General features: G+C 35.0%; 1 protein-coding gene across 1 annotated transcript in view; it reads right to left on the bottom strand.

Moving 5' to 3' along the window:
- Positions 1–23535, bottom strand: part of STIM2 (stromal interaction molecule 2) — a 162894-nt gene that overhangs the window by 26509 nt on the left and 112850 nt on the right. The window contains exons 4-8 of the mRNA XM_021668210.2: positions 12398–12509; positions 8562–8677; positions 5484–5661; positions 4768–4945; positions 61–228 (exon numbers count right to left, since the gene is read on the bottom strand). Of these exons, the coding sequence (XP_021523885.2) occupies positions 61–228; positions 4768–4945; positions 5484–5661; positions 8562–8677; positions 12398–12509 (752 nt within the window). The remainder of the gene's footprint in view (positions 1–60; positions 229–4767; positions 4946–5483; positions 5662–8561; positions 8678–12397; positions 12510–23535) is intronic.

Here is a 23535-nt window from a genome sequence, read left to right as displayed (position 1 = left end):
TTCCTCTAAGAAGGCAGCCTGAGGAACAAATTTAGTAAATTTTGAAATACAAGAGAGTACCTCATCTTTAGCAATAGCTAGTTGCATTTCAGCGTTTTGCCTTTTAATATTGTAGTACTGCACTTCTACTTCATGTGTTAACTGAAGCCATTTCTGAAGTGCATCTGGAACAGACCAGCTGCTTCTCAGTTCAAATTCTTTTTCAGCCTTTTTCAGAGCCATGCGAACCTAGAAGAAGAAAAGGAAGGAGGCAGGAAAGGAGAGAGAGAGGAAGAAAGGGTTAAAATATTTTTTAGTACCCCAACTAAAAGAAAAAGCTATTTTAATTATGCTTTTTGTAGACATCATTTTAAACTGCAAAATCTAATACAATATATTACTAGCATTAAAATTAAGGCTGAAATTTCATGTGCATCTTAAATCCACTAAGCAAAGTTGTGAAGCCAAGGTGGGTAGAGACAGCTTATTTATATCTTAAGTTGCAATATTTAGTTTTTTTATGTTATGAAAACCAGACTCACTGAGGGGGGAAAAAATCAAGTGGTATATACAAATCAAAACTGATGACACTTTTCCCATAATGCATATTTCATTTATGAAGTATTATATAAAGAAGTGTCCAAAATCAGGTGGATACATGTTCTACTCCTCCTAATGTTTCCAGAAGAGCCTACTGTAGCTCCTTCACTATATACTCATTTTTTAAAATTGTATTTTTCCGTAGTTTTTCATGACATCTTCTTTATGGCCAGTTATTTCTTACTGTTGCAAGTATATATGCCTATTATTGTCTGTTTTACCACTTCTGCTACAAAATTCACTGCTTTGAATATACCAGAAAGTAGCTAAGTGAACATCTGCAGACCATGTACAGATTTTGAGAAAACAGATTCTGAGTGAGAATCTACTTGATTTTTTTGATGAGAAACTATGCATAGTCTTCAATATAAGGATGTCATAGTATTTCTTCCACCTGTCCTTTAATGAAGACAGACAATAAACAGAGAAAAAACAAAAATGTTTGGTGGTTAGGTGATAAGTGCTAAGAAAAAGCATTGTTAAGGAAAGCCTCACTAAGGAAATGACATGGAAGGGAATAGATAATCCATTCTTGGAATGATTTACTTAAAAACTAGCAAGTGCTTTCAAACTAAAGCTGTGTAAAGATACAGGATGTAATTTATGAAATCGTGCACATACACTCACACTCAAGACCTTCAGGCAAAGCGATGAGTGAACTACGGAGCATCCTGCGTGCTGAGCACCACAATGCAGATTGGTTTTCCCCAAAGCTAACTAAGGAAGCTAAAGAGCAAAGGAATGTTTGATATGAACAAACCCAACTTATTTGAATAAACTTTATCGTTTGCCAGAATAAACTAACAAAAGTACTATACACAAACTTCTGATAAAGAAATAGAACAGCTGTCAGATAGTGTGAAAACAAAGAATTGTGTAGAAAAATCTCTTTTAAAATTCCAAAATTAAAAACGAAATCCACAAAGCAACAATAGGTGACAATTCAAAAAGACACATTAAAGTAAGGGGAAGAGCACTAACTCACTGAAAACAAATCCCAAGCAACATGTACCTACATGACTCACTGTTCAATGGCTTGGGACAATACTGTGTTTAATAAGTCGGTTGGGTAAGCTGTGTGGCGTCCCTGCTAATCTCTCAGGAAGAGAAAATTTAAGCTCAGGTTCCGTAACATGCAGACCTGCACAACACCACAAAATGCATGTCCGCAAGCCCTTGTTCTCACAAGATTTTAAAGCTAAAGTTTCTATACAATTTTCACTTCCAAGGAATTATACAGAGAATCTCAACAAAATTCATTCAAGTTATTCTCTTTAATCATAGATTCTCCTTAATGACATTTCCACAAACGTATTTCCCCTAAAAGAGCTCAGTGGAAACACTTTTAACATAAAAACTACTTATATATTTTTAGCATAAATTGAAGCTGAACAATGTTTAGATTGATTGCCAAATAATGACTCAAAATGACTTGTGGAAAGTCTGACCTTCCAGTAGTGGCTACTACTTAACTGTTTTCTCTGCTATTACTCATAAATGTTTCATTTGATTTAAATCTCAACCCTAAGTTTAAATAACGTTGTTTATAGGGGAATTAACACAGTTAAAATTGAGTAATTAACAGATTTTGCAAACAACAGATGTTTAAAATGTAATAATAATTTACATTATTTCTGTATCTCAGGAATAAAACAACAGTAAGTAAAAACATGATATCATAGAAAGAAACAGACTAAATATCTGAAAACTTGGTTTCTAGACCCAACTGCATTATTTATCATCTCTGTGACCTTCAGTAAGTTCTTAAGGCTTACACCAATAGGGGTACTATCACTTGTTCTAATTAAAGGCTTCCTGAAACTTTTTGTAAGAAACTAATTTGTGAAAAATATTTAAATCATACAAAATATAAAGTAGTATTATTAGTTACCCAAAAGTCTCCATTCTAGGAAAAATAACACTATATAAAAAACATACTAGATTTTCCTGACTTCTAAATTTATGTTGATTATTCTCCAGACAAAATACAGTAATTCTCTGAACTATGTGGCATTGTAGGTTATGTCATATTATACATGATTTCTCAGTTAAACTTACTTCTACAAGCAAAGCTTTTAATAGCAGTATGACAAAATACACACTATATTTAAATACAGACAAAATATAGTAATTCTCTGAACTGTGTGGAATTGTGGGTTATGTCACATTATATATCATTTCTCAGTTAAACTTATTTCTACAAGCAAAGCTTTTAATAGCAGTATGATAAGCCATAGACTTTGGAATATGACATGCAAAATCTTGCCTTTACCAGCAAATAGCTGTGGAACCCAAGGCAAGTTATCTAACCTCTCTACACAGCTCATCGGTAAATGAAGACAGTATCTGTGTGTTGTGAGGATTAAAATATATGAGCAAACCACTGGCAATGTGTGTAGCATACACTTCCAGCACACAGTAAGTCCTTAGAAATTCTTGTTTCTCATTAATATAATCATGCCAGATAGTGTTCTTCTTAAAATACCAATTTCCTTCCTTTAAATCACCTTTTATTGACCCAGGATCTAATGAGATTACATTTGTACCAATACATCATCTCTCGGAAACTTTAAGGTCTACTGAGGTGTGCATGGTCTCACTCCTAGAGCTTCAAGTTAGAATGTCCATAATTCTTAGACCCTTTTTTTAATATTGTCTCTTCTTCCTCACTGTGAGGCAGTCACCTGTGAAGTAATACCATCAGTTTACATCTCTGTAGAAGAATTCCAAACTACTGCTTTCTGATTTGCTCTTTCTTATCTACAAAGTTTAGAAAGACAGAAATATACCAGAACAAACCGAGAGTTGGACGTTTTGGTGGAAAAAAGCAAGGGGTTCTTAACAGAGTGTAAAGGGCATAATACCCAATTCTTGGATACAGTATAATTTCGACTAGGCCTTTTTTGTCAACTCCCTGATCCTTTGCCACATTCTGTGCTGATATCCTTTGTTAGATAAATGGGGCATGACTATAAAATATGCCTAAGAGTCCTTAGAGGGAAAAGATCCAAAAAACAGATGTCTGGGGGTGTGAGAGGAGTGGTTAACAGTTATAAAAAAGATGGCTATGTTCAGTCAGACAAATTCTTATAAATTGACCATCTTGAAGAAAACAGTAATGCATAGTACATCTTTCTCATGAGTTGGCCTTAAGTCATTCATCACTTAATTTGCATTTCTTATTTAGCATTCAATTAAGAAGGCAACAACAGTGCATAAAACAAAGTGGAGGCAGAATACCTAGGTTCTTGCCTCTGCTTTATAACTGAGTCACCTCTAATTTTGAGCAAGTTTTACAATCCTCATTTTGTTCTTCAGTTTCATCATCAGTAAAGAAAGCATCACAGTCAGAAGGAGGAGAGGGGACCACAGAAGTAGAGGTTAGAATGACGCACTTTGAAGACAGAGGAAGGGGCCATGAGCTGAGAAATGTGAGTGGCCTTTACCAGTGGAGAAGGCAAGGAAAACAGGTCCTCCCCTACAGCCTGCAGAGCGAATACAGTCCTGCAGCCTAGCCTTACCTCGCTCTGACCTCCAGATCTTTACAATGATAAATTTGTGTTTATTTAAACTGCAAAGTTTGTGGTATTTTTTTTTTTTACAGTAGGAATAGAAAACTAATGCATCTGCCTATAATTAAATTCTCCCAGAACCTCACCTTCTCTGAAGGACTCTGTGCAATGCCTAAATGCCTATATTCTATCTTAAGTAACTGAACAGGAAAAGCAGGTATTGGAAAGGACATCTTTTAGACAGCTTCAGAACTTTTAGCAGATTATGTTCTAAAACCATTTAACAGGATTCAATGGATGTTTAATAGAGATCCTTTATCTTTGCAGAAAAGTTCAACATTAGATATACTTTATCTTACTACATTATAGTCAGAAACTTCAACATATTACAGATGTTAAACAAACACCTTAAATTTACTCAAGACAATGAACATGGCAAGAGATAAGATTTCATGAATGAGTGAACATGATGGTAACTTTATCTTTCAGTTACTACCGTGTTATTTTGCTATATGAAGTTTGATCAACCCTAATAACATAAACAAATATTTCTTTTATCAACTGAGGAACAGTATACAATGGAACTAAATGTAGGAAATTGAAGAAAAACAGGACCTGGCTCCTCAGAGTGGCAATGTTAACATCCTTACAAATGATTTTTTTTTAATGTAAATACCTGTTCCAATTCCTGTTCTGCATACTGACGTCTACTCAATTCACATTCAGCTCCCTCCCTCAGCTCTCTCAGCCGACAAGCCTCCTCCTTTGCGTAATTGATTTCATCCATCATTTTGCGCTCTAAATTTTGCTTTTCTACAGCAACATTTCTGTTTTCTTCCTGTGCCTTTTCAAGCCTTATAGAACAATAAAAATAAAAATTCCTCAAAAAACTTCCAAAGGTTTTTTTTTTTAACAAAATAATGAATACTGTCAGGCAATTAAATACATATTTCAATCAGAAATCATAGCATTTTTCATTAGCCTTAAGCTTAGTTAATAAAAATATCAGGCAACTTACTATACAGCTATTTTGGTTATCATGGGCTCAAAAGACAGAGAAAGCAGAGAAGTATTCTTCCTCAAAAAGCTTTTTAAAACTTCCTAATTATTTAAATCAAGTTAAAAATAAAATGTAACTACATATCTAATTCCACTACATTTGACTTACCTCCCCTGTTCTTCTACTCATTTATTCCCAAGTATTTACATTTATAATAAATCTGTAATTATGACACAAACACACTTTTCTAAAAATGTGATATCAAATATGCATATATTACTGATGTGTAATAACCTAAATATAAGTGTTTAAGCACATGCCCATAAATTTTTTTACAAACTGTATTTGCCTACATAAATAACAAGATTTATGTTTTTTCTTTTTTTACATACCTCTCTTGTAAGTCCATTAGACTTTGCTCTGCAGTTTGTAGGCTCTCTAAATCTTTCATCATTTTTGCAACATGTTCTTTTGATGTCTTATTCTGCGTATAAGCAAACCAGCACCCTCCAACACCAATTACTATAGAAACTGTGAGGATAAAATCCTTCATCCAGTTATGAGGTGGGCCTATGAAGAGAATTATAGATGATTCAATTAATCTTTGAATATGACAGGCCCTCAATACAAAAAGACACTTTTAAGGTAGTATTTAAAACAAAACGAAAAATTGGAGATCTCTTTCTCATGCACAAGCTCTAGCCTTTTAAAAATTCTTTCTTCAAATAATGACAGTGCTTCTTATAACTCTTTGACATATGAGACTTATAGAAGGGCAGAGAAAAACCCATATGGACACACCATGGCCCTGCTGGTGGTAGAAGGAGTGGCCAAAGTCGTGGGGACCCTTGAAAAAGCAACGGCACCTCCAATCATGTGCTGCCAGAATGGTCCTTTGTGGGGTGAAGGGAGTCATCAAAAGTATCACCACCATCATTCCGACTCCCTTCCTTCAGTCAAGTCAGGCAGCTGTCACGTTTTTAGACACACCTACAAACCTGATCACTCACCAAAAAGTATTTTCCCAATTCGGTGAGGTTAATCAGTGGTTAATCTCAAGGTTGGTGATAATTCCTCACCCACCCCCAGCAGACATTTGACAATTTTGGGTTGTCTCAACTTGGGGGAGTGGTTACTGGCATCTAGTGGGCAGACACCAGAAATACTGCTGAACAACCTACAGTGCACAAGACAACTCCTCCCTGTGGCCCCTCTGCTGATAACAAAGACTTATCCAGGAACTATCCAGCCCAAAGAGTGACTAGTGCTAAGGCTGACAAAACCTGGGTTAAATAGTAGTAACAATTATCAATTTTAGGAGTTTATTTGCCAAAGATATGGGGGTTACTGGCATGATATTAATCCCCAGCCTTATGTCCAAAATAAAGAGTGGGGAGCCAAGGCCTATTTAGAAGCGATACTGTGTTTTGTATCACTGAAGGTAGTATCGCTTCTAAATAGGCCTTGGCTCCCCACTCTTTATCACTAAGGTAGTGATACAAATACAGAAATCACTATTCAAATTTCCTAATTTAGCCCCTCTGGAACAGAGACACATGATAGCTAATATATTATTTTAATGCTCCAAAGAGATACAGCTCACAGTGAAAGACCACCTAAATGCCCAGGCCCCTAGTAGAAACATATTTTGCAGTTTGGTGACATAAAGAGTCCTACAGACTGACAAGTCTGGGGTTTGGCTATGTTTATGTAGTGTGGTGTGATACGTAGCATGCTCTATGTCAGAGATGCTCAGTTATCCATATTGCCAGAGTGCACACCCTCACCCTTCCACCTGTAGTTGAAGAAATGTACTGCTGAAAGCTACAATCTCAAAAGGATTTTTTATTTCTGCCTCACACTGAGACGTTCAGCTCAGGTTCTACTTCAGCTATAAGCCCTATTCTCTGACTATAAATAACATTAAACAAATACGGTCTCACACTCAGTAATAAGCACCACAGACTGGAAAAGATTTTTAAAAAATAAACACTTTGAAAATGTATCTCTGTTCATTTGACAATGCTGGTTTTTAAAATAAATCTAATGTAAGTGTTCTGACTAAGGGGTACATTCACTCAATCATCTTAAGAAAAGCATATTTAAAAGGTAATATATGATTAACTTCTTAATTGGTTTATTTAAATATTTGTTTACAATCTTCTTTGAGACTAGCTTGATTTCTTTTCAAATGACTTGGTAATATAATTTTCGGGGCTTGGAAAGGGGTGAGATATGAGATTAATATGAATACTTCTGATCAAGTTGTAAACAGAAACAAATTCTATACTTTAATTCCTATTTTCACTAACCACTCACATGAGAAACATTGGACAGAATCCCACAGAAGACAATCCCCTATTGGAATCAGTCTAGAAGTGAGGACAAGGAAAAGGTTGGAAAGGGCATCATCTCTATGGAACGCTCGGCATTTCGGTAGTGTTCTATTTCCTGGGGTTTGTAATTTCCACCAACAGTGCATTTCCACCAGCTCTCATAAGGGGAGTTCCAGCTGTTTCACCAGCTGCTCTTTTAGCCCAAGCCAAAAAAGAACCATCAGTAAAGTCATAAAATCTATTCAACCAATTCTAGTAACCCTTTTTTAGAAGGGCCATTCCCAAGACAGTATCACAGAAACCTGAAAATCTCCTAACTCCAAGAATCCAGGGAGAATAAACATTAGTTTCCTACTTTATAATTTGTGGAAGCCATTTTTCTCATATTAATTTTGTTATTCTTTTTTGTCTTTTAAAAAATAAAACATAATTCATTTAAAATGTGTACTCTTCGAATACTTTCTTCCAAAGCTTTCTGAAATTTGAAATTAAATAAAACAAACATATTAAACATTTCTTCTGGGGAAAAATACTCCTGTCAAAGTAAATAATTATAAGGTTTATTTTCTTTACAAATATTGTGCAACACTTAAATATTTCTCTTCAAAACAATCAAATAACATTTTCTACTTTGTGCTTCTGCCAGTATATATAGTCTGTTACTTTATAAAGCTTCAAGTGAGTCTTTGCTTTCTATCTATATCTAAAAAACCCTTTTCTTGGTATTTGGTGAAACTGTTAGGATCTATTGCTTCATGCCATCATGATGGTCAGATTGTATTATTTTTTAAAAGATTCCTCAGTGAATATCCAATTATAGTAACGTCAACATTAAAACTACTTCAAAAATCTAAAGTTTTAAATCTAAAAATTCTAAATTAACAGCTAAGCATAGTTTTTCTTTTTTTAACAACTTCTTACATTAGTAACCAGCTTTAAAAATTTCACACTCAATGACAGAAAATCCTGTTCTATAAATCTTTTGTTTTAAGATAGTGTTACACTTCTATCACAGCTAATAGATGATTCTTCTTAGATGCCTACTACCTTTCTTATTTTTTTCTTTCCTTAAATAGCACAGAGATGATCAGAATATTCTTTTACATCATCTTCTGAGTGAGAGAGAATACTAACGTGTTATAGGTCCAAACAAAACCACATCCAATGCCTTGAGCTGAAGTTTTTGTCTGTGACTCCGGTCACTGATTTTCAACTGGGAGATCATAAATGAAGGTTCGTGCACTGCTATCCTGTTTATTTGAAAAATACATACATATATTAAATGAAAATATTTCTAGCATATAAATTTAAATATTTGAGCAACACATTTAATACTTTACATATTACTGATGATCACTGTTGGAGCTCATTCATGTGTGATTTAATAATTTGTTATGTTTCAAAAGCCTTTTCAATGCAAACTTTGCTGTAGAAAGACTCCTGTATGTTAATCATTTAATAGATACATTGAAAAGTTTCTGTTTTCTAAGGTTACTTTCTATTATGACTTACTATGATTTAGAAATTTATAAAGTTGAAAATATTTTATAATCATTAATTACTTCTGACATTTATTATCCTTTCACAAAAGATAATAAAATTGTAAGTAACTTACTTTAACATCTATAGCAGACTTTTAAAGTTTTCAATTTAGATCATATTGCTTTTCTTTAAAAATATCAAAAAATCTATACCTTTACATTCTAATGTTTAAACTGTCTAAAAATTAAACAAAGAACACCGAAGTCACAAGTGGGAAACAAAAGCCTTCACAGATTGAAGTAGGTAGTTAGAGGGATTTATACAGTAAGTAGTATGAAACCATTTCATTAGCTATGAAGAAAGCATGTAGGGGGCACAGGTAAAATGAGAAAATAAAATTACTTTATTATGGACTGTAAATACAAGCAGCCCAGTACTCACAATTAAGATTTCTTAACAACAAAGTATGATGCTAGTAAAGATTTTATTACACAAAGTATAATAATAATAATAAAATTAATAACAATGACAATAAAAACAAGCATATAATACATGCTGGGTTGTGTACCAATGGCTTAATACTTATAACAGTATTTCCATTTTATAGGTGAAGATACTTGTGAGAGGTTGAGTATCTTGCCTAGATATAATTAGTAATAGGTAAGGTAAGGATTTGAACCCAAATGTGTATGATTTCAAAGACTACTCTGAAACACAACATTTTGTGTAGAAAGATATCAGTACTCTCTAAGTATGGAGAAATTACAGGAACTCCTATGAGACTTCTATAAAACCTTAAAGAGCAAAGAATTCTAACATTCCCTCTCTAAAATGCCTTCCTTTATCTTCTCCACAGATACCTTTCCTATAATGCCTTCCTTACACCTTTAACATGACACTTACCAGACTTCATGAAGGCAAAGACTATGTCTTATCTCTGTATCCCCAAAGCCTAATGCAGTACTTGCCAAAAGTAGAAGCTTGAGAAACGTTTGTGTAATAGCTAAATGAACGCATAGATGGATGGATGGATGCATGAATTAACAGCAATACTATCAACAGACTAAGACAAGGAAACGTAGTAAAAATGAAAATATATAACAGAATTTTATGCAAGGTTCAGTATGAGTCCAGAGGTAAAAATAATTCCACCTGAGTGCGTTAGGGTGTCAGGGAAGGCCAAAAAGCCCTAGGCCTGAAAGAAATGAGGTGGTATGTGACAGGTGAAAAGAGCCTTAGTATAATCTTTGGTAGTAAAAATTAAAGAGTATAGAAAACACAGTAAAAGGTTTAAGATAACTGCTATAACCAACATAAAACTAACACAGTTTTGGCTACCTTTAGCAGATGTAAAGGGTTTTAATGTCACAGAAAAGAAATATCGTAATGAACTGTTGTAGGCCAACTACCTAGAATATGTAATACATTTTCTTATGCATTCTTGTAACTAGCTCTTATGTCTACAGATACCATACAAAGAGTTCTGGAACTTACATAATAATCGAAATTAACTGATATTGCCCCTTCGAGTTGACTCATCTAATTTCATTACTATATAACAGGGGCTTAAGGAAGAGTTAACTGTTTTCCTTTCTCCTCCACTAAAAAATGTTCCAATGGGCTGACCTGAGAACTGAACTTTTATATTTATAATGTTTTTCTATAGTAACCTGTGCACTATTTAAGGAGTTGATCTTGACAAGTACCTGATGTCTCCACAATTTTACCAGAATTGGAAGCATCTCTGATTAATCTTTACTGAACCAAAAGAAGTAAGTAGCTACAACACTGACTGTCAAAACACAGATCAGCCTATTTTATTTCATGTTGTTATATAAAGAAATTTCTCAAAAGACAACAAAAAAATTCCTATTGTTCTTCATACCCAGAGCAATATATATAAATCAAAAAACTCGAATCTCATTTTAATGTTCTACTCTGTTGTAACTTAGGAACTTGTTTTAATTAAAAGCAAGAACTATATTTTATTTAACATTTGTCTTCTTTCTAGTGTCTAGTTGTACCATGAACATAAAAGATATTCAGTAAGTACTTACTAAATTGACTCTTATTCCCATAATTTCATCATTCTAGTCATGCGTATAATAAAATCAGAAATACTAATGTTGATATTCAGAATACATTTAGGGGAGATTTGAAAACTTCCAACTTGATCCAAAATACAAACCACAAAGCAACAAAGGATACTTATTTAAATAGGTCATGTAAGGAAGTTGACTAGGGACACAATGTATATATTTCATTACATATAATGATTAGATTGTAAAAAACTGATTGGAGTCTTTTTTGATGTAGGAAATCATCCAAGGAAAAATAAAACTTAAGAAGCAATCTTGTAAGGGTAAAAAGTTCTGTAGAATCATTGCAAATTTTGACATTTAAATCCTTCAAGTTTATTAAGTTAATTAAATTAATTAGAAATTATAACTGTATATATTGTATAATTAGAAATCATATGATTAGAAATTATAATTGTATCATTTGCTATTTGCAACACACCTGCTTTCAAGAAATACATAATTCTATAATTTGAGACTATAACGATGTTAGATTGCATTTTCAATTTAATCAACAGTAAGTACTAAAATTGTATCTAGCACTCTATGAGAAGAAAAGCTTACAATCAAAACCAGAAGAGACAGATAAAGGCAATTAGGACAAAGATTAGCATGCTATTTGCAAACGATACAATTTAGATATAATTTAGAAAATAAAATTTAGAAAACAACTGGATTCAGACATCTAAGTGATAAACTGGCAACCTGGACTTTGCTATCAGACCTATCTGGGTTTAAATGCTGCCTTGGGCAAAATGTTTAACTTGTCTGTGACTTGGTTTTTTTTAACCTGTAAGATGGAAATGACAATATATGCCTCATTTTAATCATGAGGGTTAAATGAGATAATATAAAGTACTTCTATGTAACATAAATTTTATTTTTATTAGTTTCATTTTAAAAATTCAGGTATAACTTATAGACATCATAATTAGGTGGTTATTGTCATTTAAAAAGTAACAAGAAAGAGATGAACATTAATACATTCAAGAAGGTACGCCCATAAAAATGAATCAGTATCAAACAAGAAATTTTTTCTTAGGTTGGTCAAAAGTTGACCCTTTATGTTATTTACAGATACAGTTGATACTTTTCCTCATACCGAGGACAACATATATAAATCAAAACACTCTAATCTCATTTTAATGTTCTACTCTGTTTCAACTTGAGTATCACCTTCTGATACTCAAATTACGTTCCTTGGAAATATTTTTTTTCAAGAGCCTGATTATTTAGACAAGAAAAATTGATTAAAACTTGAAAATGCATACTTAAAAAAGATTAAATAATAGACATATTTCCTTTGTGACCTCAGACACAGAAGTAACTTGTAGACTCAGTACTAGAAAATGACATCTAGCATGTAATTCTCCCTGAGTGGAAAAATACATTTGCATAACGAAGATTCACCTGGGAAGTGTCGTTCCTTTGACATTATTGTCTCTAAAATTCTTCTCATATTGGGGTAATTCAACAAACTCTATCAACCACTGAAGAGTATCTTCAAGGGTCCAATTATGAACTGTAGGAGATAAAAGGGGAATGTGAATAAACACACCTGCTTTCAAGAAATACATAACTATAATTTCAGAGAATATAATGATGTTAGATTGCATTTTCAATTTAATCAACAGTAAGTACTAAAATTGTATCTAGCACTCTATGAGAACAAAGGCTTACAATCAAAAACAGAAGAGACAGATAAAAGCAATTAGGACAAAGATTAGCATGATTAATTCTAAAATAAACACCTATACAAAGTTTGTGCAGGATGAAATAATCTATCATTTCTCCGGTTGTAGAAAAATTACCAGATACATATTTGTTCAATCTTTCATTTAAATACTGTAATACTGAAAACATTATGAATACCAGATTCCATTCTAAGCACTAGGGATACGGCAGTGAACACAACAGATAAAGTCCTTGCCCTCATGGGACTTAAATTACTTTGGGTTTAGGGAGGGGCACTTAATGAAAGAAGAAAGAAGAGGAAGGGAAATTTCAGATAGTGATTAACTTAAGAAGGAAAGATGTCAGGGTAAGCCTCTCTAAGGAGTTGACCTCTGAGACCTAAAAACTGCAAGGGGCCACATTGTGAAGATTTGGGTGAAAAATATGCCAAAGAGAGAAAAAGGCTAGTAAAAAAAAAAAAGAAGAAGAAGACGACGACGACTTCAAATGGAACTAGCAGTGTTTGAGAAACTGGCAGAAAGTCAGAGAGGAGCTAGGTCTTGAAAGGCTTTCAAGAACTCTGGATAGTTTTCTAATTTCAATTAAAAAAAAGGAATAATCTATTTTTAGAATATTGTTCTTCAATGTGGAGAATGGATTGTGCACGATAAGACTGGAAATGGTCCAGCCTTATCGTGAAATACGGAGAAATAAGGAGACCACTCCTTACATAACTGCCTAGACAGGAAAGGGTTATTGTCTTAGCCTATGGTGGTAGTAGATAAGATGACAACAAGGAGTCAGATTCAGGATATATTCTCGGGATAATGCTATTAAGATGTGCTGATGAAATGGACAGCGGCTGGTAGCTAAATGAAAGCCAAAAGTACAGAGGGTGCTGCCATTAACTGAGATAGAAAAGAATGTGGACGAACAGATTGGGGAAAGGAGCAGGGCCAGGTGACAGAGCTCAAAAATTGTTTAAAGACATGTTATGTTTGAAGTATGTATATGACGTTTAAGTGTAGATAATACACTAGCAGTCAGATCTGCAAATCTGGAGCTTAGGAAAAAGTGAGGTTAGGAACAGAGGCTAGTGGGAAGTCATCAGCATACAGGTGATCTTCAGACTGAATGACATCAACCAGAAAAGACAGCTATTAATAGATTCCAGGAGATTGGACCTAAATCAAGAATAAAATGATAACTAGCAACTCTTCTCCTAGATACTTATTTTAAATTAAGTCCTTTGTATGCATTTTCTTCTTTAAGTCTTGAAAAAAAAAATTAGGAGATTCTAACATAATTATCTTTATTTTGGAAATTAAAAACTAAAAAGCGAACTGAACCAACAAAGTAAGAAGCAGGACTGGATTTAAGCTCAGGCAAACTGCACAGAACACACCTCTATACTACTCTGAAAGTAATAATACTAAATATCAGTAAAGATATAAACAAGCAGTTAAGCACTGGAAGCAGTTCAGAGGTTTCTGCTTATGAAGAGTAATGATGAGTTTAGGCAAAGAGAAAGATGCAAGTGTGCTTAAAAAATGAGAAGTTCTACACTGTCTGCATTTAATTTGAGGGTCTGGGAAAACACGATGCTTACAGACTACAGAAGAGGTCAAAGGAGAGTGAAGAAAATGTGAGCAATAAAAGCAGGTCTGGGAATCCATCTGTATATAAATAAATCTGAGAAAAATCTTTCTATAAGCACTGTGAATTCACACTTGCAAGCAAAGCTAGGTTTCCATCAATCTGCCTTTTTTATTAAGTGTTCTTTAGAGAAAAAGCTTAAACAAGCCACAAACAAAAACCAAAAACATTTAAAAACTAGATGTGGTCATTGATAGTTTTATACTGAAACAAAGCTTTGACTGTTCTCCCCTTTATGTGTTCCTATCATAAAACCTGGACATGAGCCTGAGGCTGCCATATCCATTTAACCAAATAACAGGATGTCAGTCGAAGGTTCAGGCCCTGGGTGTTTTCCACTGAATTTAGTACATTCAAAGTAGCCTTTTTACTCTTAAGTTTTTTCCTATTCAAGATGAACTGCATTGAGAATTGCCCTGTCCTGGCTGCCAAGAAACTCATGGTGCAGCTGCACCTCACACGCCCACATAAAATCCCCAGCCAAGAAAACAAGATAAGATTCTCTCTTTCTATGACTGTTCAACAGTGAAAATTCCTGATCTAAACACATCAAAGTCATCCCTCGATTCCGAATAAGCCAGTTTAGAAAGAAAAATCAAATAAAAAAGAACATATTAAAACTGCCCAAATCTCAGTAACACTCTACCTAGCAAATTAAAAATTGTAGTGGTCTTGACGACGAAGCTTTAAAACAAAATTCTAACAGAACAGTTCATTTTGGGGGGAGGTTCACTTCTCCTTTTGCTGTGGTTTCCCTGGTGATACTTAGTAAACACCTTCACTTCTCTTCTCATGGCCAGGACTTGCATTTTTTATTAGCCTTCTCTGCTCCAAATACTCTAGTTGTCTTTCAATTCTTAAGACAGATCATACTATGTCCTTCAGGGCCTCTGTATGTGCTGTTTGCTGAGTATAAGCTCCTTTTCTCTGTCTCTCTGCCTTTTTGTTTTATTAAACCTTCATATCTCAGCTAAAACTTTAATTCCTCAAGTGAGCCTGTCCGAACATTGCTATATAATCTTTTTCCCCCTTTTTTTTTGTAGCGACGGGGTCTTGCTATATTGCACAGGCTGATCTCCTGAACTCCTCAGCCTCGCAAAGTGCTGGGATTACAGGCATGAGCCACTGCACCCAGCCTCTGATTATTAATCCCTTGTTAGCTTTTATGCATAGCATTTAAATAACTGTAACTACTTATTTGTATGATTATTACTTCAACAACTGTTTATTTCAGTAAAGTATAAGTCTTCTACTCATCACTCTACTTAACCAAGTAACAGGATGTCACTTGGTATAAAGGTGCTCAACAAATTATTTGTTGGACGCTGCTGAATGTTTAATTAGTAAGTCTTATGAATATCTGTTTTTACATTTTAGTGGTGAGACAAACAAGGATTTGTACGTATAAGAAATTCTTTTTTAACATTTTTAAAATTTCAATAGCTTTTGTGGTACAAGTGATTTCTGGTTACATAAGAAATCCTTGAGGGTAAAAGAGTTAACTCATTTGAGAATTATCTGGTTCCTTATTACCTACCTCTCACTGGTCTTTTATACATATTGTTGCACTTCCATCAGAGGGCAAGCAGAGCAAGATACATCATTCCTTTTAAAGGTTTATTTCCCAATCTGCAGAGCTACAGAAATGCCAATCTCTAAAATGTTAACGTTTCTGTTTGAAATTGTGGCCAGTGCTATATATCAGTGTCTCAAAGTGATTTTTGGCAATTTAATTGAAGACCAATAAAAATAACTCTGGAATGGAAACAGATACTTTGATACACATATACAATGTGTGATGATCAAATCAGGGTAATTAGGATATCCATCACCGCAAAAATTTATCTTTTCTCTATGTTGGGACCATTATAATTCTCTTCCAGCTATTTGGAAATACACAATAAATTACTGTTAACTTTAATTTCCCTACTTTACTATCAAATCGTAGAACTTATTCCTTCCACCTAACTGTATTTTTGCACCCATTAACCAACTTCTCTTCATTCCCCTCTTCCCTTCCCAGCCCCTGGTAACCACCATTCTACTCTCTACTTCCATAAAATCCACTTTATTAGCTTCTACATCAGAGTGAGAACATGTGATATTTGTCTTTCTGTGCCTGGTTAATTCACTTAACATAATGACCTTCAGTTCCATTTTGCTGCAAATAATCAGATTTTATTCTTTTTTATGGCTGAATAATATTCCATTGTGTATATGTACCACATTTTCTTTTCCCATCAACCTGATGATGGACACTGTGGATGATTCCACATCTTGCCTATTGTGAATAGTGCTGCAGTAAACATCAGAAGGCAGGTATCATTTGAAACAATGATTTCCTCTCTTTTAGACATATATTCAGCAGTGGGACTGCTGAATCATATGTTAGCTCTATTTTTAGTTTTTTTGAGAAAACTCCATACTGTTTTCCATAAAAGCTGTAGTACTTTACATTCCTACCAACAATATATGAGTTCCCCTTTTTCCACATCTTCGACGGCATTTGTAATTTTTCATCTTTTTGATAATAGCCATTCAAACTAGGGTGTGGTGATAACTCACTGTAGTTTTGATTTGGATTTCCCTTATGATTAGTGATACTGAACATTTTTTCATCTACCTGTGGGCCACTGATATATCTTTATGCCTAACTCAGGTCTTTTGCCAATTTTTTACTTGTTTTTCTGCTATTGAGCTGTTTGAGTTTCTTATATATTCTGGTTATTAATCACTTGTCAGAAGGATAGTTTGCAAATATGTTCTCTCATCTCATAGGTTGTCCTTCACTTTGTTCATTGTTTCCTTTGCCATGCAGTAGCTCTTTAGCTTAATACAATCCTATTTGTCTGCTTTTGCTTTTGTTGCCTATGCTTTTGAGTTCTTAACCCAAAAAACTTTTTGTCCAGACCAATGCCCTGCAGCCTTTCCTATGTTTCCAGTAGTTTCAGATCTTACATTTCAGTCTTTAATCCATTTTTAGTTGATTTTTTTATATGGTGGACATCTAGATTCATTCTTCTGCATAGAGATATCCAGTTTTCCTAGCACCATTTATTAAAGAGGCCATTCTTTCCCCAATGTACATTCTGGGTGCCTTTGTTGAAAATGAGTTGGCTGAAAGTGTATGGATTTATTTCTGGGTTCTCTATTCTGTTCCACTGGCATATATGTTTGTTTTTATGCCAGTACCATGATGTTTTGGTTATTATTGTTTTGTAGTATTCTTTGAATTCAGGTAGTGTGATGCCTCCAGCTTTGTTCCTTTTGCTCAAGATGCTCTAGATATTCATGGTCTTTTGTGGTTCCATATGAATTTTAGTATTTTTTTTTCTATTTCTGTGAAGAATATAATTGATATTTTGATAGGGATTATATTAAATGTCAAAAGAGATGAAGTATTCCGATCCACGAGCATAAGGTATCTTTCCTTTTTTGTGTGTCCTCTTCAATTTCTTTAATCAGTGTTTCATAATTTTCCTTGCAAGGATTTTTCACCTCCTTGGTTAAATTTATTTCTAAGTATATTTTTTGGTACCTATTGTAAATAGGATTGCTTTCTTGATTTCTTTTTCAGATTGATCTCTGCTAATGTATAGAGATTTGTAGGTTGATTTTGTATCCTGCAACTTTACTAAATTCATTTATCAGTTCTAAGAGTTTTTTGGTGAAGTCTAGGTTTTCCAAATATAAGATCATGTCATCTTCAACCAAGAATAATTTGACTTCTTCCTTTTCAATTTGAATGTCTTGTATTTCTTTCTTTTGCTTAATTGCTCTGGCTACGATTTCTGGTATTACACTGAATAAAAGTGGTGAAAGTGGGCATCTTTGTCTTATTTCAGATCTTAATGGAAAGGCTTTCAATTTTTCCCCACTCAGCATGAAATACACAGCTTCTGGGCTTGTCCTATATGGCCTCCATTGTGTTGAGGTATGCTCCTTCTATACCTAATTTGTTCAAAGTTTTTATCATGAAGGGATGCTAAATTTATTCAATGCTTTTTCAGCATCTACTGAAAAGATCGTATGGTTTTTGACCTATGGATGTGATGTAGCACATTTATTGATTTGTGTGAACAGTCCTTGCATTTTAACACGTCAAATAATAAAATTGATGTAGACTGCCTTTAAAATTCATTTAAACTAGGCCAGGTGTGGTGGCTGTCTGTAATCCCAGCACTTTGGGAGACTGAGGCGGGCGGAACACCTGAGGTCAGGAGTTTGAGACCACCCTGGCCGACGTGGCAAAACTCTATCTCTACTATAAACACAAAAATTAGCCAGGTGTGGTGGTGCATGCCTGTAATCCCAGCTATTCAGAAGACTGAGGCAGGAGAATCTCTTGAACGCAGTAGGCAGAGGTTGCAGTGAGCCAAGACTGCACCAGTGCACTCCAGCCTGGGATACAGAGCAAGACTCTGTCCTTCCTCCAAAAAAAAATTTTTTTTTCATTTAAGCTGTTTCTATGATTCCATTATAACAAACAAAAGTTGGTATTAATAAAACATTGTTAACTAAAGTGTTAGCCTACAACGGTAGATTACAGAATACTGAGAGGGAAAGAATGGCCCTAAGAACTTTCAGGATAGCCATGAAAACTACTAACATTTATTAAGTGTTCATTAAATACCAGGAAATTTGCAAGCACTATTTCAAATGATCCTTGCAATAACCCTTTTAAGTAGATACTTTTATCATCACATTGAATCTAAAAGTTTATGGAGGCAAGGTTCTTAATTTGGTATAAAAGATTAGCAAATGGTCAAACCAAGTTTCAGACCAAACCTGTTTTTAGAGTTTTGATGTTAAAACATTGTGTTTGCAATGTTAAAATATTATGTAATTTTAAAAGCTTTCAGATATATAGTACTAACAGTAATATCAAAGTTAAATGTTATATATGAGCAATCTGCCACAGGCAATTACATTAATGGACTCAGGATTCTCCTAGAAATCAGGTATACACTGGGGCCTACTAAAGGCTCAGAGGGAGTAACGGAAAAGCTCAACAGAGCTATGTCAATTCTTCATCATGAAGGTGATTCCTACAACTTGCCAGAGGGGCTCTAATAGCCTGAAAGACAAGATTTCAAACAGCTAGGAAATTCAGAACTGCAGCACAGCTCTGGAACAAAGGAGATGGTGGGGGATAGGAGAGTGGGGACAGGATGGTGTGTGGAACCAAAATTCCAAGAGATGAGAGGGTATGGGGAGGAAGAATGTGGGGAAGGGCAGGACCATACATTTGTGGATTTTCACAGGAACAGAGGGTTCACCTTTTCATTATTCCTCACCCATGCTGCTGTCAAAAGGGCAACTTCTACAACAGAGAATGAGGTTCCTGATTCTGCACCCAAACAGTTTCCCTTTCTCCCCATCTACTTGCTACTTTTAGTCCCACCACCATGTCACTATTTTGGATCAGCACTTTAAAAAGGATGAAAACTGTGCCTAAGAGCAGAAAGCTTTTTGACAGCAGTGGGGTCCTAATCATGGGGAGAATGAAGGGATTGTAAGGGCTGAAAATAGCCACCAATAGAGAAGAAAGGCAACTGACTGTGGCCACCCAGCTGAAGCCGCCTTCCAAAAAAGACACAAGTCATGCATAGGTACATCCCAGTTATACAACTAGGTTATAAGTAGATGAAATACTCTAGCTGAAAGCAATCTCTTCCTCCCCTGAATTGCTATAGTGCTTAACTATTTCTACCAAATGGCACATCATATGGGCTGCCTTACTTCGCAACTATTTGCTTAAATCTTATGTTCCTACTATATTGCAAGCTGCTATAAGACAAGGACTGTAGAAAACACATCAAGTTGCCATTTAAGTATTAACTGAATAGTATAACTGACTTTTTTTCTTCCTTAAATCAAATAATCTGTTTTGTTTTGTTTTTAATTATCTATCTGCTACCCCATAATTGTGTGAAAGATAAACAATACTGTCTGCCTGATATCTCACTTTAAAGCAGCAGTGGTGAATCCTAGGCTCCGGAGAACCAAAAAGACTGTAACGAAGTGAGGTAACAATTTAAAGTTGTGTGGTTGACAGTGGTTTCAGAAGAGAGTTTGTGTGCCTTGCTTTAAGCAAACCTGATATAAACAAATCAGTATAAAAGATAAACTTTCAGGCGGATCACAAGGTCAGGAGTTCGAGACCAGCCTGGTCAACATAGTGAAACCCCATCTCTACTAAAAATATGAAAATTAGCAGGGTGTGGTGGCAGGCACCTGTAGTCCCAGCTACTCCGGAGGCTAAGGCAGGAGATTCACTTGAACCCCGGAGGCAGAGGTAGCAGTTATCCGAGATCATGCCATTGCACTCCAGCCTGGACAACAAGAGAGAAACTCCGTCTCAAAAAAAAAAAAAAAAAAAAAAGATAAACTTTAAAAGATTAAAATATATGTATTTACTTGTTCACCTATAAAAGGCAATCTTATAAAACTAATGTACCCAGAGCACTTAGCCATATGTCTGTATTAAGTTACAAGCCTAAAAATACAAAACAGCCTACTGAAGTACTACTACACAACTTTTTATTTGTTATGTTTAATATAAGTACATACTATCCAAAATATCTTTAAAGATGATCTGTGAAATCACCTAAATACTGTGGGGGAAGAAACTAACTTCTAATAATAAAGCATTTTTGTGTATGTAGAGACATGTTAATAGTAGTACTACTGAACATTTTGTGAGCACTTGGCAATTTCCAGTAACTGTGCTACATGCTTTACATAAATTATCTCATGAAACTCAAAAACCCTATGAAGCAGATATCAGATATAATATTATAATCCTTGGTTTATAGATCAGTAAGCTGAAGCTCAGAGAGTTTAAGCCACTTGTTCAAATTCACACACCAAGTAAGTAGTGGAAATAGGATTTAGAACCATGTCCACTGAGTTTAAAGCCCAACTCTTAACCATTTCCTGAGTTCTGAGAAAATCTCAAACCTCAAGATACAGCTGAATTCACCATCAGCTGTGGCAGACCTTGGATATAACAAACATACACATTACATTTATTCTGCTTTTCTTTCTTTCTTTCTTTCTTTTTTTTTTCTGAGATAAGAGTTTCACTCTCGTTGCCCAGGCTGGAGTGCAATGGCACCATCTCGGCTCACTGCAACCTCTGCCTTCTAGGTTAAAGTGATTCTCCTGCCTCAGCCTCCTAAGTAGCTAGAATTACAGGCATGTGCCACAACACCTGGCTAATTTTGTATTTTTAGTAAAGATGGGGTTTCTCCATGTTGGTCAGGCTGGTCTCGAACTCCCAATCTCAGGTAACCCACCCACCTTGGCCTCCCAAAGTGCTGGGACTACAGGAGTGAGCTACCGCGCCTGGCTTGCTTTTCATTTTTTAATAGCTTTCATATTACTTTTTTAAAACTGCTATATTCTAAATTTATAATTTAAAAACATTTGTAATGTCTTTCTTAATGTTAAGAATGCAACCGGCTTGTTAAAAGATTTTTTTTTTTTAATTAAAAAAAGCAACTGGCATAAAAGTTTCTTTGGGAAAATTAATGCATTTTAGGGAAATCAACTTCTGATATCCTGAGATAGGAGAGTAGAGTTAAAAACAGTACGGGGCTGGTCGTGGTGGCTCACACCTGTAATCCCAGCACTGTGGGAGGCCAAGGCGGGCAGATCACAAGGTCAAGAGATCGAGACCATCCTGGCCAACATGGTGAAACGCTGTCTCTACTAAAAATTCAAAAAACTGTCCGGGTGTGGTGGTGCCTGCCTATAGTCCCAGCTACTTGGGAGGCTGAGGCAGGAGAATTGCTTGAAACCTGAAAACGGAAGTTGCAGCAAGCAGGGATCGTGCCACTGCACTCCAGTCTGGTGATAGAGCAACACTCTGTCTCAAAAAAAAAAAAAACAACAACAGTACAGACTGTTGCAAACAGTATGTGTTACAAACACATACTGCCTTCTCTTAAAGCATAAAGACATCTTTATATGTACCAAAAGGTTTGGCAAGATGGTCAGGGAGAAGAAAGACTAAACATTATTAATAAAAGTAACTATATTAAAGTTGGCTATATGAAATGTTTTTAGAAGCTAAAAACTTATTAAGAGTTTGAAAATATTCATGTTATTGGAATGTTTATATAAAATATCATATTCTAAAACAACACAGGTATACACAAGTATTCACTACTTTTAAATCCAATTTCAACTGAGTTTTTCAAGTTACAAAAATCTCAATTTCTCTTTACACTGATACACGTAACTTATCATAGGAAAACTCAATTAACCTAAGGTTCAATATTGCAGGGATTTAAAAATAAGAATTTTTTAACTAATACAAAAGAAAGAAAATAACTTTTCAAATGTAGAAGTTGAGTAAGTGTGAGGCCTTTCACATTTCATCTGAACTCAACTGGTTTGATAGACTTTCTGGTGTCACTTCTGAACGAGACTTTAGATGCTCAGCTGCTCAGCCCAGTCAAGACAGGCTTATGTTTAGAACAGTGCCAGAATATGAGCTCCTCATTTGAACAGTGGTCAGCAAGGCATGTCTTTGTAACATGGACTAAATTCCTGCAACATGCTATATTTGGATACCTAAAGCCACACCCTGAACTTGAGTTCAGATATTGGTTGTACCAAAGAGAAATACAAACTTTTGCTCATGAGCTCCTTTTCTTTAATTATGCAAGAATTACACGTAATTTTTAGAGACACTAGGTAAATGCTGGCAAATGTCTGAACATTCAGAACTTAAAAATTACCAAGGTGTTTTGTTCCCACAGGGAACACTAAGGGAAGGCTTTATTACCTTTTCTATTATAAACTGCAATCTTATTATCAATAAAGCTAAGTATACTATCAATACCTAGTTCCATTAAGATGGTGAGAAATAACAAAGATATATATTAAAAGTAGAAATTGAAGGGTGGGTGTAGTGGCTCACATCTGTAATCCTAGCACCTTGGGAGGCAGAGGCAGGCAGATCACTTGAAGCCAGGAGTTCAAGACCAGCCAGGCCAACATGGTGAAACCCCATCTCTACTAAAAATACAAAGAAAAATTAGCTGGGTCTGGTGGCATGTACCTGTAATAGCAGCTACTCAGTAGGCTGAATCAAGAGAATCACTTGAGCCTGGGATGCGGAGGTTGCAGTAAGCCAAGATCGCACCATGGAACTCCAGCCTGGGTAACAGATGTGTGTAACTCCATCTCCAAAAAATTAAAAATTA

Source organism: Aotus nancymaae, unplaced genomic scaffold (assembly GCF_030222135.1).
Source record: "Aotus nancymaae isolate 86718 unplaced genomic scaffold, 86718_ANA_hifiasm-v0.15.2.pri h1tg000006l, whole genome shotgun sequence".
Classification (NCBI taxonomy): domain Eukaryota; kingdom Metazoa; phylum Chordata; class Mammalia; order Primates; family Aotidae; genus Aotus; species Aotus nancymaae.
This window is presented reverse-complemented; position numbering and strand designations above follow the sequence as displayed.